General features: G+C 42.9%; 1 protein-coding gene across 17 annotated transcripts in view; it reads left to right on the top strand.

Moving 5' to 3' along the window:
- LOC128879913 (serine/threonine-protein kinase MARK2-like) overlaps positions 1 to 16,801 on the top strand; it is an 80,932-nt gene that overhangs the window by 23,131 nt on the left and 41,000 nt on the right. For 6 of the 17 annotated variants that reach the window (XM_054129594.1, XM_054129560.1, XM_054129588.1 and 3 more), the window contains exon 2: positions 316 to 1,392. The exons of 1 other annotated variant lie outside the window; for it this stretch is intronic. In XM_054129594.1, the coding sequence (XP_053985569.1) occupies positions 1,009 to 1,392 (384 nt within the window). In that variant the 5' untranslated portion in view covers positions 316 to 1,008. Of the gene's footprint in view, positions 1 to 315; positions 1,393 to 14,438; positions 15,072 to 16,801 lie in introns of those variants that run through there. 10 more of the 17 variants (XM_054129507.1, XM_054129529.1, XM_054129485.1 and 7 more) reach the window with 6 other exon arrangements.

Raw genomic sequence — 16,801 nt, 5'->3', positions numbered from 1 at the left:
CAGGTATACATTAAACCTTCGCCTGCACTTTTTCCACCTTGATTCGCTCGCTGGTGAAATTTAAAGTTCTCCGGAGACGCCCAACAGAATCCTCGCCTTCCACCTGCCGAGGGCAACACCTGCGCCCTCGTAGATTTATCTGGTCCACCTGGCGAATTCTCTTGACGCGTACGCCATTCCCTTCCCCCTCTCTCAAAAAAACCAGAAGGGTAAATTTAGTCCAGTGCAAGAAAAAATCCTACGATAAGTCGCGCTGCCACTCGGTGAATTCGCTGAGACCCGTCGCATCCAAGTCATATTTCCTTTTCTCCGCAGAGATATGCTCGCGATACCGTCGGCATTTTAACGAACGCATTCCGGTGAACGCGTGAAAAGACTGTGGCGTGTCGATTCCTTCCTGGAAAGTACGCGAACCGCGCGGAACGTTTAAACACCAACGCAAAATCGTGTTACGCTCGAAGACCTCGGACATTCATCGAACTCGAGGAGGATCAATTGATCGCGAGGCCACCTGGGGATTTTTCTGCTTCATCGGTGTATCGGTCGGATACGCGATCGACGACAAGTGAGAAAAGCTCTGACCACTGAGTCCATATTAAGAAAAGCTCCAAGACTGCGGAGTTTATACATTTCTGTTTGGACGATTGATTAAAGAGAGAACGCAATTTGGGATCGTTGAAGAAGATCCTAGCTTGAGGATACCTGGTGTCAAGCAAGGAAAGACTTGACTCTTTCGATAGACACTCGCGAAGAGAACAATGTGCATGGAAAGATATTGAGTCTACAATTGCATCCTCCCACGCATAAACTATGACCTACCCGTCAATCTCGTATTCGATCTAGGGGACAAAGATTCCCCCAAGTCGAAGGGCCCTGAAAGAAGGCTAACGGCAGCTAAGAGTCGCCTTGGACTCTCCACCTACCCCTAAAGGGTAGCAGACGACATTTACGAGCAAAGGTGAAGGAAACGTCGTCAGTATTGCGCCGCACGTAGAAACGGTGGCTGGCATGTACGTGACGGAGACAGGCGGCCACAGAGTGGCTCCAGTGACCACAAAAGCGAAGATGGTCGAATACAAAGCGATGAACGACGCCAGCGAGCGCGGGGGCGGAGGTGGGACCCACCTGGCCGCCACCGTCAAGAACACCGTTCGACGTCTTCTTCGTCGCACGAAGAGCCACCGCGACCCACCCAACGCCAACGTCACGGCCACCACGCAGACTGCCAACGGAAATCACGCCAACAACGCCGTCACCGTGAGGAACAAGCCCAACAACGCGAACGATCCGACGACTAGAAGATCCCAGCCACCGCTGCCGCCGTCGGCCGAGCAACACTCCAGCAGGAACAGCTACGTCAGGAGACACACGAGGCCACGCGTCAGACTTCAGGTAAGAGAATGAGTGTGAGATCTAGGTTTGAGGATCAGGGATGGCGTTTTTATAACAATACTCGATTTTCGGGGTGACACGTATGAGATGCGGACCCCTCGGAGTAGTCTTCTACCTAGTGCAGCAGGGTTAACTCGAGGGTTGAATTTGCAATTCTGTCTTAGGTTACTGTCTAACTCCTTCGTCGTCAGTTCTAAAAAAAAGTATCGTCACGTTTCAGTCGTTTAGCTCGTTACATCCCTGTTATCGATTCACGTTTGCGTAACACCAATTTAGCATCTGCTGAATAAATTACCAATTCGTCCAGACAGTTCCCAGAACCCTGGCTCTTACGCAACGAACCGCATTTCGTGCTAAAAAAAAAAAAAAATCATTATTCAGTGAATGACAGTCCTCGCGAAACGAGCTCCGTCTTTGGAAACGGTTTGGACGGATTCGCGATATTAATGTAGCACATTCAGCAAAAGGATTGAATGGTCCTTTGTGGGACGTTTATGAAAACGTAAATGGGCCTCGAAGGTCTTTCAAGGATTTCAGAAGCACAGTGGTGTTGCTATTCAATTAACACGTGAAAAGATTTTGTTAAATTGATATACCAATTGAATGTGATGTAAGAAAAGAGAAGATACAAATTAGTAACCTTCTGTGAGACAAATAAATTTTTTATTTTTGGAATATATATATTATATGTATGTATATGTATATGAATATATGTTTGCATATGTATATGAATATGTATATGTATAATATATGTCTATCTTTATATATATATATATATATATATATATATATATATATTACATATATTACATATACATATATACGTATATATTCATATTCATATACATATACATATATTCATATACAAAATTTATTTGTCTCACAGAAGGTTACCAATTTGTATCTTCTCTTTTCTTACATCACATTAAATTGGTATATCGATTTAATAAAAAAAATATATATATAGATTATTGGGTTAAATGGGATAGAAAAAATGCCGAACGAGTTTCCACAACGAGGAGGCACGGTGTGGTGAACCCTTCTCGTTCTCGGTCGTCGACGCGATCGAAACGCTCTTCTTCGAACAACGAGAAGGGAACTCATCGTTTCGTAGAACTCGCTTTGTGGATCCTCCTCAAGACGATCCGCGAAACGACTGGTCGTTAACAGCATAATTGACCTCGTAAAAACGTCGTGCGAGCATAATTGCTCGTCGAATATTCCAGCTGCAATAGACGTCAGGGATCTATCCAAATCGACAGATTTATCTTCGTATGATCGAATGGAATCCATCTTTGTTATCTGTTCTTATTGGCCTTGGTGGTTACTCGGGTTAAACTTTGAAATATACGTTCATCTAATATATGTATTATATTTTATTTAGAAGTATAATAATATATATATATTTATTTCAATAATTTTCGTCCGGGGAAAATTGTAATATTAGTAGGAAGTCTAAATTCGCAAATCGCAGGGAAAGATTTAAAAATCGTCATATTTATTTATTCCTGAACCGAGCGGAATGGTACGCGCGTTAGGAAAGTTTCCTCTGTTCCGTTCCACTCGATCCTGGCGTCTCCAGCCTCTGGCTACGATAATTGCTTCCTTCGTGGCGAAACAATGGATTCTTCTAGGTATCCCGTACCCGTGAAACACCTCTTTGTTCGACCGAACACTTGTTCGTTCGCCGGCATAGTAGATGATCGTTCAAAAGGACCTATCGTTGCCAATGGAATTCAATCGATTGTTTCACGCTAGACGCACGACGACGCCGCGTGTTCGCTCGTTCCTTGCGTCGCGACGGAGGTGTACCCTATCTAATCTGTCGCCAAGCAGGTTGCATTTTTTCGTCTGGCTCTCGGTTAGGCGTTCCTCTAATTCCCTTTCCTGTATCGCATAAATCTACGCAAGTGTACACGTTGTTAAATACCTCGTTAGTACCTTGAAATTATTTTTAAACAATTCCTAAATACAGAAGCTTATCGCGAGTCTTCTGCAATTAGGAAAATTGTTCACAGGTATATTATTATGTTTCGAAAATTTCAGTGCAATGTAAAATAAATTAAATGTTTTCAATTAAAAAAAATAAATGCACGACGTTGCATCATCGAGATCAGTATTGGTAAATTTGAAAATTTCGAGACTTTAAACTATCGCAAAACAAAGAATCGGTAAAACCAGAATCACTGACGCGGAGGCACGTTCCCTCGGTTATTGATACTCTGTGGCATGCGGTGTTCGCTGGTTGGTTTCCTTTCACTATTCAAATATGCTTACGCATTGTAGCTCAGGGTAATAGCGGCTCGCCATTGCCACCTGCGCAGGTGCAGCGCTCCGTGTCGACGATGAATCGCGACTGCATAAATTGCGATCGTCCACCTGTCGCATGAACATTAGGCAGCGAAATGCTCGCCGACAAATCAAAGTCATTCGCATTGATTAGTCTTAGAGCATTTATTTAGCGTGTCCAGTTGCATGAACGACACTGTTTGCAACGATAATTTGTAAAATTATAACGTTTACGTGTAACGTAACTCCTGAAGGAAGCCCTCAGGGGCTGCAGCTATCTTTGATTGTAGCTACAGTAGGGGTTAGCGATCCCCAGTTACCCTAGCTATAGTGTCTAAGCAAATGCAAGACTCATACATTAGGCATCATAGTCAAATCATATGACTTTGCACTCTTATAAATAAAACTCACTCCTGAGGAATTGTGAACAGTGCTTCGAGGCTAGATTTGAAAGCAGCTGCGCCTCGCCTTTGCCCAATTATGTAATTACTCTGGCACGACATGCACACTTTCTTCTAATTTGCATAATAAAGTCGTTGCGATAATAACAATAATTACGGCGAGTGTTGTGGATACTGTATTAATATTCCACTGAAAGTCCAGCGTCGGATTAGTGAAATTAGCTTCAATTTACGTTTCACGCCTGGGTATGTTTGTTTAACTTTTTTAAATCAGGCCTCGAAGAAAATCTAGAAAGCTCGAGAAATTTTACGTTCGACTCACTGGTTGTCGGGGAATTAATAATGATTCCGAACGTATACGCGCATTTTACGCAAATTAATCGTTCTCGTCGTATATTTTTTCACGATTCGAATAATTCTATCGGAAGGATGATATATGTTCTGGATAATGATATTCTTCAAATAATTCCAGCTATTGTGCACGTTTCGTGAATTGAACGATAAACCTCCAAACGCGAAAACGAAAACAGAACTAAATCACGAAATATCAGGAAATATCGCGGGACGCGAGAACATCAATAATATTGCTTTATCAAATGCGAACTAATCGTTTCCTTTTCATTCTTTTTTCAGAGGTCTTTCTGACCTCTGATAACGCGATTCCGAGATTTCACGTCACTCTGTTTACCAACGAAAGTTACGCTAGCACTAGCGTATCTTCGACAAGCATAGGAGTGGCTGAAATTACACAAGATACCCGATGCAATTGGGGAATCGACCGTCGTCGTTCAAGAGTTGCTGGTCGATATAAAAATTCCGTGAATCTTTCATTCGCAACCCTTTGTTTGCGACCTTTCCGAAGACGAGCACGATTGGGCAAAGGTTAAGGTAAAGACACTCCTGGAGCCCACCCACGTTGGCTATAAATATCTTTGGGAGACCTTTAAAAAAAAAAGTAGTTTGTGACAGCTTATACGTTATATTTCCTTCGAACGAATTTTGGAACGTTACATCTTCGGTATCATTCGTAATAGGAAATTCGACGGGATCTCATTTCTTCCATCGAGAAATAATCTTTAAAAAGTTGTTTCGCTACTATTGCAAAATTTAACATAGTTTGGGAGACACAGCGCGGAAAGTGGAACCTCGTTCGTTGTAAGAGCCCTCAGCCTCAATCTCTTGCAACAACCGAGATTTTCCACTGCCCCCTTCGTCGCGATTGTATTGCTTCCAATGGGAAATGCTTCGATACTGTTTTTACGTAATCTCGAACGAAACGGGCATGGAAATGTTCTCGGTGACGAAACGCGACCTTGATAGATCTCGAACTCGATTTTATCACGTTATTGGGTTAGTGGAACGAAACGAATTTATTTGTTAGGCATGCGACTAATGTTACCCGCAGATCAGGGCACTCGTTTCGCAACGCACCGTGCGTCACGAACAGGTGACAGAACTCCGCACATGCAAATGGGCGTTCCAGGTTGCGCCTAAGTGCACCGTACGGAACGAGCTCACTCGTGACTGCGATTCTCCTTTGACGGTGACCCATCCCTTCCGTCGATAGCCATTTTGACCATCGAAGTCTTTTTGTGGTTTTGTGCGAAGATAATCTAACGTCGTCAGTCGATAACTCGATGAGTCCAGAAATATATATATATCACAGAAATATTTTTAAAGTGGCTAAGTCGATCGAACGATCCTTCGTCGCGAGTAACAGCGAGATAATGGTTGAGAACTTGTAATGAGACCTTTAGCCCACGTTACTGTGCATTTATATTTCAGTAAATATTTTTGTGAAATTTATAGTTTCGAAGATACCCGAGTTGCTAATAGTTATTGCCCCACCCTGTATACCGCGTAACATTTGGACGAATATTTTTCTTCACTCAGAGAAAAGATGTCCAGTAATAATTCCTAATCGGCAATTAAAATTCGTAACGTGCCATGGTCCTCGGTCGTGAAAGGTATCGCATGAAATAATTTGATCGCTGCTGTCGCTGGATGGAAACAGCCTTGATGGAACTCCCATCCAATATTCGTGGCGAACGTTGTCTACGCGCATGAACAGACCTCCCCCGACGGCTATCGCGGAAGTGAATCGTTTAAAGTACATTTGAGCCGTTGTTAACCGGTGTCGACGAAGAATATATGCCTGTCCGTCACCGAGTGGCGAGCTTTTCGAGTACGCCTCGGTGCAATCGGATATCAATCGCGCAGCGGAGGTGACGAGGGGTCCACGTGTCAGAATTGCCGCGACAGATTGAAGTTAATTTATCATTGGACGCGAGGCGCAGTTTCCAATGACCCTAGGAAAGGTCAACGTATTTTTCTGCTGTAGTGTACTCGTGCACGTGGACTCGAAGCTTAGAGTCTTCAAATGTTACGCATTCCATTTTAAAAAGTCCTCTATAATTCTACAGACTCCAATGCTCCTGACTTCAACATGAACAGTGGCGTCAAGTACCTGAAATTAGCCCAATAAAATAAATAGTACCCCAAAGAGAACATATATTAACAATTCTACTTTCGAAAGACCAGCCACACGATTATTCGTCGCAACTTTAAAATTTTTAAAAATCCTCTATAATTCTGCAGACTTCAATGCTCCTGACTTCAACATGAACAGCGGCGTCAAGTACCTGAAATTAGCCCAATAAAATAAATAGTACCCCAAAGAGAATATACATTAACAATTCTACTTTCGAAAGACCAGCCACACGATTATTCTACGTAACTCCCCGCAGAACTGTTCCAAAATTTCTTTCATAATCGCCTCTCACTTCCGTTAGAGACAGTCTCCTGGCGGTACGGCGTTTATCTCGTAAGCATCGATAACAAAAAGAAACGCGTTAATTCGGATCAGTCTACTGGCAATGACTAACACCGACTGGTAATTGCCCAGCGAAACGAGGAAGAGATAAACTCTCGTGCACGTAAGCTGACGAAAATTCTCCGTTGCAGTTGTACCCATTAGGCCACGTCATGCGGAACGGAACGGGGAAATTCGACGTAACACGTCGTCGATGCTCGCTGAAGCGCGACGAGTCTTGATCGTTTTACAGAGCCCATCGACAATCATTATCGCGTGATTGGGGCTAATTAACCCGACGTGCACCGCGAATGTTGCGCGAATTGACGTGATCGATTAGAGTCGGCCCGTCCATTACCTTTCAAATACAATTCGCAACGAGACGGAGGAAATTAGATTTCTCGCCTCTTTCTGTGCCCGTGTATCGGTGTGCCAGGAAATACCGTTTCGAAATCTCCGATCGCGCTTTCATTGGCCTCGTGTGATAGGAGCGATAGGGCACAATGTATGACGTAGTGTGTTTCAGCAATCTCATTTTCTTAGATTTATAATTTTGGAACGAGAATTACTGGGGATCTAAATTAAAAAAAATTGAGAGTGCTAATTTATTTACATATATTTTAGTTTCAATTCAAATATGCAAATATAAGTACATAAATTATTTTTTAAATACAATTTATACACTCTTCCATGATAATACGCACATTAATACATATCAAGTAAGTTTAATACGCAAATTAAAGACCGACAAAATAAATCATTTCGTCGGCCATATCGGACGGTTGAAGTCGGTAAGCTAGCAGTGATTATACCGAGTGATACAGAACGGTGTATATCAACAAATACACCCGGATACCGCAAGATTTACACAAACAGAGACGCGGCAAACAGTCGGTTTTGACTCGTGTCACGAGCACCGGCAGGATCTTAACTCGCTGTTGCGTACGCAGCCGATGGCATGGAATTATGTAAACCAAACAATGTTGCATTCGCGAGGCTCGTGCACATGGAAGCCGCTCCAAATGAAGGCACACGTGCGCAATAAACAATTAATCGTGGAGTCGTTTCCTAATTCGTTTAAAACACTTGCATTATTTTCCTGAACAACGCGAATAACCCAAAACATTTTAGCTATTTTTCTTCGTTAATAAGATTTAGACAGAATTTTTATTGTAATTATTGAGACAAATTCGAATCTGAGGAAAACAAAGTATTTTTGTTCTCATAGTGTTTACGATAGTGCTAACCAATTGTTTTTTTTTGTAAGTCATGCCACGCACAGTCGATGCTTTTATTTCACGGTAGTTCGCATTTTGTTAGAATTCTAAACAAACTTACAAGCAGAAACAGAGAATATTCTATTTTCATAGAAAGAAACTTTGTTTGAAGAAGTCTCGGGTGTTAATGCTAGAAGGATCCCGTTATCGAAAATTGTGAAAGAAATTCGCGGGAACTCTGTATATCGTAGATACGTGGAACGACGTTGCTTTTCACGGAGGAACTTTTCCTTCGTGGAAAAAGAAGTAAACGATGCAGTTCGTTATCTGTGGCTTTATTGTGACTGCCGCGCGAAGAAAGGCTTGGCAAACACGTAGGCGCCGATGCTCTAAACCGGGAGGCGCCCGACTGCTCGCCTCGGCTGCTACGGTAGTCGATTTTTTCCAAATCCTTGGCTAAACGAGCCACAGACGAGACGAGCAAATCTTAATGCTCGGCAAATGACAACCGGTTCGCTTCCATCTAGCGTTATCGTTTGTTTGCCAGGGAATATTTTTAGACACGGAAAATCGACGATAAACGATCCCGCTGATAAAAGTGAAAAGCCTGTTTACCGAACGTCTTGGATACGACGGATACGACATAGAGAAACGTGTACTACTTTGATAATTAATTAGACAGATATATTTATAGGGCTGGGTGTGTTATTAGTGTCAATTCCGAGGCTCGTGTTAGAGAACCAACATTGGGCATAAATAGATAGGCAGATATACTGAATACTTTCGTAGAATGAAGTCAAACGAAAATACGAACCATGGTGAACGAGATTGATCGCGTAGATAAAGTCGTGAAGATAAAGTCGACTATGAATGCAAGGATCTATCTCCGTGTCTTATTTTTCGTTCAGACTCCTACGTTATGATATTTGTGATGGAGATGTCTGTGTTAGATCAGAAACGCCGATCATGCTTGTAAATCGGCCGATTAAAGGATTATTTATTTTCAACGCGCGTAATCCGCACGCTCTACTTAGCGCGTCTCTGCTAGCGACTGTGGTCGCCTCGGAAATAGATTAGAATCCAGCACGCGTGGCCTTCGCGGCGTGCAAAATTGTTAAACCGTCTTTACGATCGATAAATCCATTATTGTATCGCGTGCAAACGGACCCGACGGACTGGACTACCCTCTTTCGAGACCAGCCGAATGAGAATCTCCCATGGATTTCCGATTCGTTCTTTCAATTCGCGACGAGGAACAGCAGACTCCCAACGTGGTCATCCATGAGAAGAATCTCGTTTCACGCGCCATGCTTCGACGGACATTCTTTGATCCACGATTGAGCCGACGATCATTGTTTCGCGACTTTTGGCAATCCCGGGGGGCACTTTGTCTACGTGGAAATTCGTGTTTAATTTGAATCGAACGGGAATTTATTTGTACGATTTGTAGAAATCGGAGGCTTTATTTTAACTGCGTAACAGGTTTTAGACTTCTTTTATTTAACCCGTTTAGTGTTCGATTTCGAGGAATCGAAACGATTGTTTTCGGCTACACTGACGTGTGTCTTGAACGTACTTGCGATGCACTTGGATGACTACGATGATTCATTGCGACTCATCGTTCACCTTGCCGCAGAAGACAAATAAATGCAGTTGTAAGGTTTGCTAACGATTGAAGGAAACTTATGCTTCTGCCTCGACGAAGATTCTGTAATTTTCCAAAAATAGAATCGAAAATTGACAGAATGAAGCAGTAATTAAATTATACAATTTTTGCTAACGAAGATCTGCAACCGTTAAATTAACTTCACTTTATAGAGTCATAGTTGAAGGTGGACCGGCATTGGAATATCGCAATCTAATTATTGCTCCTATCAGAAGTCTCCTGAAACTGTTGGATTGTTTAGACAGTTCTTATCGATTTTTAAAAAAACTCCGAATGCAACACATTTGAAGTTAGCTTTATATAGATATGACAGAAGTATTTCGTCTTTTACAAGAGAAATCGTTATTTGAAATCGCACTCTTTAACACCGCCGCGAACAACAGGCCCGTTACACGGCTACCGATCGCGCTCGACCCGATTCGCCCGCGAACAAAAAGGAAACGGCTACCAATAGCGATCGCCGTAACTGTTACCTTCCGTTCTGCATCGGTTCATCGACTTCGATCTCCGTTCACGGTTGAACGATCGAGCTCTCAGTGCCGCGGCTTACCGTAAAAATTTCCACCGGAGTTTTCTTCATCCTTTCGATCGGCCGCGTCGAGAACGACGATCGATCGCCGTTCCCGTTTCTTCTATCTTCGACGCGAACGATTGCTTTCGCAATGAGACATAACCGACTGTGACGCTCGCCGTTTAATGCGCTTTTGCACAATAATCGTGCTCGAAGCAAGAAATAAGCAATGTTAGAAAGAATGAAAGATATATTGTTGCTGTTCTTACTATTTCAATTATCAGAAAAATCCACCCACTGAATTTAATGGTACATCTAATTTTATATTCAATTTTTAATATTCAGTTTGATTGAAATTTGAAGGAACTATACAGTCTGTCCATTCTCGAACAGTGCTTACGTCAGCTGTGCAAAGGTTCGATGATAAATACCTGTTTCTAGCAATCTGGTAAACTGTTAATCGTCTATGTACGAGATCATATATCATTGGCTTGCATATTTCAAGCATTATCGCCGTTTAAAATCCCATTAAAAGGCGAGCGTCGCTTATGTACCCATTGCTCGCGATTCTCCGCAAACTTTTCATGCTGCAAAAGCTGCCCACGCCGAGCTCGTTCCTGCCAGAAGAAGAAAGACCCGTTCCGCGTGGAAAGAGACCTGCAACCGGTGTAGGTCGACTCGTTTACCGCCCACCTGTTCTCCGAGTTAAGACTTCCACGACGACGCAATCACTGTTCTCAGAGTCGTCGTTGACCCCATCTCATAAAACGGTGCACAGTAAACCAAATAAATAACGAAGTGCAATTTAAAGTTTTATCGTTACGCTAGAATTAACAATAACTGCGGATTCGATGCATTTATAAAACAAACGAGTGTGGCAAACATATGCTAAACGTAACCAAAAGGTATACGCACCTATGCAAAAGGAACCGTTATCATTGTATTAATTAATAGAATACATTCTATCTGCATTACGCATACTTTGTATGTCTTTCCCATTTTGATGTACGCCATGAATGCATAAAATTCGCAGTCGAATTATCAACATACACATTCCGGTATTATTTTCCGCGAGGCGCGACGAATTCTGCAATTTCTGAGTAGTTGATAATTTGATTTATGACTTTCGAAACAAGCCAGGGTTGAACGTTCGTTTTATCAGGTTGCTCCAAATATTCAGCGCGTGTCGCGTTCGGCGTGAAAGCAAACGGTGTTGGAAAGAAGGAACGAAGGTCGCGATCGCGGCGGTCTCTCACGAGATAGGAGCGTGTCTACCCGCGAACCTGAGTTTCTACCTCCGATCAGTGTTCCCCGAGACACGGACCTTGAGACCCGCGGGCGATCCGCGGTCGGAACGAGTTCTCTTCGCCTCCTCTGAATCGCGGTTTCCCAGATCGAGTTCAAGGACGTCGCCGATCCACGAAAATCCATCGCGGAGAGTCCTCTTTGATATCTGCGCGTCAACAGAGGTTGGGAGCGTTGATCTCGCAAGGGGGCTTCTCCATCGATATCTAAATGAGCTGCGTGATTATAGAGCATGCAATTCTGGAAATAACGATACTTAGTTTCGAGTGCCTTGGGTTAGTACAAGATATATTTGGGGTCTGGTTTTATATTCGGTACAAGAATACTTGTGTCTGTTTTTAAAACAATGTAGAGCCTGAATCACATCTTGTTTTATCGCATTGCTTGGTAATGTAGAACACTCGGTAGACAAGTCGCCCTGTTAAGATAGAATCCTGTCGATAAATCCTTCAATCAATCAGGGTTCTACCTTACCCAGACTTACCGACAGAGTGTACTGCGTCATCGACAGATTGTTATACCGTACCGGCAGGGCACCTCTCTTTCGTCCTTTCAAACAAGTGCGTCACAAGCCTAACGATCTTTCAATTAGACGTCCCTTTTTAATAAAAATTGAAATTAGAAGAATGAATGCTTTCGAGGAACCGTAGAGCCTTGACCTAGCCTAACGCGGCTGACTGACGATTCTATCCACCGGATCAGTCAGGATCCCCGTGGTTGGCCATCGACGCGAGCGTTTCAAAGCGTCGTCCCCTGCGGTCGGCGCGCTTTACCGACTTTCATTTTTATCCGACGATTAAACGTGGGCGGCGAAGCGTGTTTCTCATGCGCGCCGATACATTATGCGCGGAAGGTTAGACACTTTCTAAGCGCGTGGCACGCAGTACGCTCCCGACGCACCTGGCCGTAGGATCGCGGGGGATTCGCGCTCAAGTTTTCCTCGAGACGTGTCGATTTCCACGCGGAAAATGAGCCAGGATCGCGCGATGCTCGCATGGCGTGCAAGATAGTGGTGTGCGCTGGTGATTGTTTTCTTCAAATCTTTAATTTTTTGAGGAATCTTGGATTTTTGTGTTCGTTATTACCAGAAATGGAAACTTTAGTAGTGTACTAATCGGAAATATTGGAAAATTATTTAATCGAGAATGGAGGCTTGTTAGAAAATCTGGAGGATCGTCGAATGCAATCACCAGTGTGGAAATTTAGAAGCTTCGTGTGATGTACTTCGCAAGAACGTCGAGGAAATTGGAGGAACGCGTGCGTTTCGATCGTGGGACTCGTCGAAAGGTGAAAAATATTTTCCCTGACTAAGGAGAAACCCGCGAAATCGGAAGCGCGGGCGGATCGACGGTGGGGAAGTCGAGATCGCGATGAGATCGAGATTAATCTCTTCTGCCCGTCACGTGGGACTCGGCGGAAGGTCGAGACTGTTTGCGAAGCCTCAGACCGACGTTCCCTCGATTTCTCCGACTAATATCGTCTCTCGAATCACTTTCCGCGAGAAACCATCAACGAAAACGTTTTGTCGCTACTTTTAATTATAATTATTTTAAAGGAGACGATAAGTTATCTCCATGCTATAACAAAATTACATTGTTCTTCTAATTATTAAAAATGCAAAGAAATTCAACATGGTACGCTTTACAGTACCAAGTTAACGGAATCTGGAATATATATAAAATAATTTCTGAGCGATCCCTACTCGCGTATCGATTGCCGGACTTTGAGGTTGAGTTCGGTGATGCGGCAATTCTTTTATCCATTATGTTTAATGTTTGCATAACAGATAGCGAAGACCTCGTGAGATATGCTATTAGCGAGGCAAGTCGTGATTTTTCCGATTTGAGCATCTACTTGACATCGATTTCGAGGTGAAGCGACACATGACAGCGCGAACATAAATTCCAATGAGTCGTCATCCCTTAAGTCAACTTGTTTTTCTTAAAACGAGATCTCTTTTTCTTGGAAGGTATATTTCATAGAAGTATCAAAGGTCGTTGACCTCAAGTAACTTCGTATCGCAGGTCGTCGAACTTGTTCTTTAAACAGAAGATTTTCTAATATATACGACGTCTGCAACACTATGAACATTCCATACTATTTGTATAGTTTCAGTAAACAGGCGCATTACCATAAAATACTTTACACCAACGTTGATAGGTTTGTAATTAACATATTTAGAGCAGGGCCGGCGTGACCTTTTGCGGGGCCTGAATTCGCATTCAAATCCTACACTTGAATTTTACAACGAGGAATTATTTCTTTACAAATGCTATATATTTTGTATAAGATGAATATTAAATAATAATACTTTGATGATTTTTATTACTCCTTTCAATTTAATCAACGTTACTAAAAAAATGTCTTGCATCTTAGCAGAAATTGCTTCCATTTGTTAATGGTATCATCGGTCTGTAAAAAGTTCATCGAAATCGGTACCTTTTAATTCAGTAATTTTCGTAGACCGCGGGGCCTTTTAAAACGCGAGACCGAGTTCCGGCGAACGCGCTGAACCTACCTTGCGCCGGCCCTGATTTAGAGTTAGTTGGTTAGTTAGTTCGTGGACATCGGGATATTTGCATAATGGGGGTGCGAATTTTCATTTCGACTATTTTCGAGTCCACTTCTCCAAAAACCACGTCCCCTCCATCACCATACGTACCCTCGTTTCATCGTAAATAAATTTGTACGCCAATCGAGTATCGTTTTCCCGTGATGGAATAGAAACAGCGGGGGGTGCCCGAGGGAGGTGGCACGGGCCTGCTATCGGCACTTGCACTTTGAGCTCGCGCCACGATAGGCGCTGGGGTGGGGGCGAAGGCGAGACCGCGGTTAGTCGCTCGGAGGCCCGTGAGTCACGAACATGGCTTTCGTTCGTAGTTGATCGCGGTTGATCGCAGTCGGGTGGCACCGGTCTCTCGAGCGGATTTCCCCCCGAAAAAAGCGTCGTTCGACACGGCCCTGGCACGCTGCGACGCGGCGCTCACCGTCGACCGGATGCGATCTCGGCGAGATCGGACCGCGCAGACGGCACGACGCAGGAATCGTTTCAGTGGCGGAGCGCGCGTGCTCGCACGCGAACCAGTTCCTCGTGCTAGAACCAGCGTGAAACGCGACACCGTGTCGAACGATACCCGCCGTGCTCTTTCCCTCGTTAGTCACGCGTTTTACGTCGGTGTAACGCGCGTTCGAAACAGTGTTACAACAGTGAAGTGCGAGTGCTCCGGGATTGGACCGACGGGAAACGAACGACGTCGCCACCGTCGGCACGCTGCGCCAGTGGTTCTTAACCTACACCTCGTTGTTTCGCGGTGTGTCTTCGAGCAGAATGATTCTCGGCGCAACCCTTGTCGAAGGCATACAGTATATGCGAGTGTTAGGGTGTCCTAGTGCGTTTTGGAAGCTTCGTTTGTCGAAGGAATCGGTGCTTGGCTAAGATTCGCTGTAACGTTTGTGACACTGATGTTTGGGACCACAGGTATTTATACTATATCTAGATCGCTAACGAAGCGTCGGTACATGGCGTCTGTACATCAAAAATATTTACCACGGTAACATAATTATAGCGTTAATGTACGTAGTCGAATGGCAAGGGTTGATAAACCTTACGCTTCGGAAATGTTCGAAAGAGGAAACGAGATAAACGTGTAGGCAAATTTCAGGTTTATTCAAAGTCTAGTCTCGCGGTTATCTATATTATACAGGTACACGTGACTTGACCATTTAAATCTTACGATCTTAAAATCTTAGCGATCTAGGTATACTATAGATATCTATGGTTGAGACCTTCCTTGGTAACGCACTCCACAATAATTAGTATAAGGTTAGGCGATGAAATGACTAGGTAGGAACAAGCTAAAATTTTAAAGAAAATATTCGTCGAGTTAATAACGTTGCTCTTCGGAATGTCAACTATGTATGTCAACATTACTCACTCGTAGGTGGCGTCCAATGACAATTGACTCATAGCGGTCAACGTGCTTAGCTTTAGGAAAGCGATGGCGAATCAATTGCCATACCAATTTTGACACTCGAAGCATTCTATAACAAATCTTCATTTCCATGCAAACTACGATGTAGTAATTGCCACGGATAAAGACATTTACATTCTATATAATAATTAATGCAGGAAATTGGAACGCCACGACAGGTGGTGCTCGAGACTCGTAATCACGACACTCGATAAGTTCTTGATTCGCCGTTGGCTGCGTTAAGAATTGAGGGCGTGGATTAATGAATCAACTAAACTATTTTACTTTGAACTTACAATCTAAATATATTATATTTTACATATATATTGGATTGTCCAGAAAGTTCGTGTCAATTTTTAAGAAAAATTCAAAGGTATATTTGAATTTATAATATATATATTTATTGAATTATGTAAGTACCATTTTGTTCCACAATTTGTCCACCTTTTAAGGGATGTCCACATGTTATTTGTTTTCAACCATCTCGATATATTCAGACTAAAAATCGGCATGGACTTTCCAGACAACCCAATAGAAAAAGATAACGAACGAACGACTCGATGTTCATTTCAGCACCGGCCAACCTCACCATACACACTGCGTGCGCACCATCGCAACACTTGCATACATACATATATATATTATAGAAATTACATACATTTCAACAGGCTGGAATATTCCCAATTTTTTTAGAATCGAATTTTTAATATTACAAGGAGTAAAAGTCCCTTCAGCTCTCGTAACCTATGTTCGTGGGATTGTGTTGCCGGTTTTACGCCACGGTGGTTAAGAATCACCGTGTTGCGTGAACCCTTTGTCTATCTGATCGGATGCGCTTCGGATACCGTGTGAAATCGACGCCATTGTACGAGTTCTTTTTTTCTTTTTTATAGAGCAGGGACTTGTTACATTTTACAAACATTCGAATACTTCAGTTGGTTAAATACTAGGTGTTGTTCAACATACAATCGTAATCGTAGGTTGTTTGTAATTATGTAATGGTGATTGTATTCTTAATTGTGGCAGAGTAACAACAGGTTATTACTCGCTTATTTTTTCACCTTCGTACACGTTTCTAACAAACTTAGAAAAATTATCCTTGCAACAAGCGTATGGAAATTGATCAGCTGCAATTACCACCTCAAGTACAAAATTGTAATAGTACTGCAATTGTATTTCGTAATTACTATTTAAATTACTTGTCAACAGCAGTTAGCGATAACAAAACCAGACTTGT

The sequence above is a fragment of the Hylaeus volcanicus genome, chromosome 1 (genome assembly GCF_026283585.1).
Source record: "Hylaeus volcanicus isolate JK05 chromosome 1, UHH_iyHylVolc1.0_haploid, whole genome shotgun sequence".
In the NCBI taxonomy this organism is placed as follows: domain Eukaryota; kingdom Metazoa; phylum Arthropoda; class Insecta; order Hymenoptera; family Colletidae; genus Hylaeus; species Hylaeus volcanicus.
The sequence above is the reverse complement of the archived record's forward strand: the minus strand, read 5'-3'. Positions and strand labels throughout refer to the sequence as shown.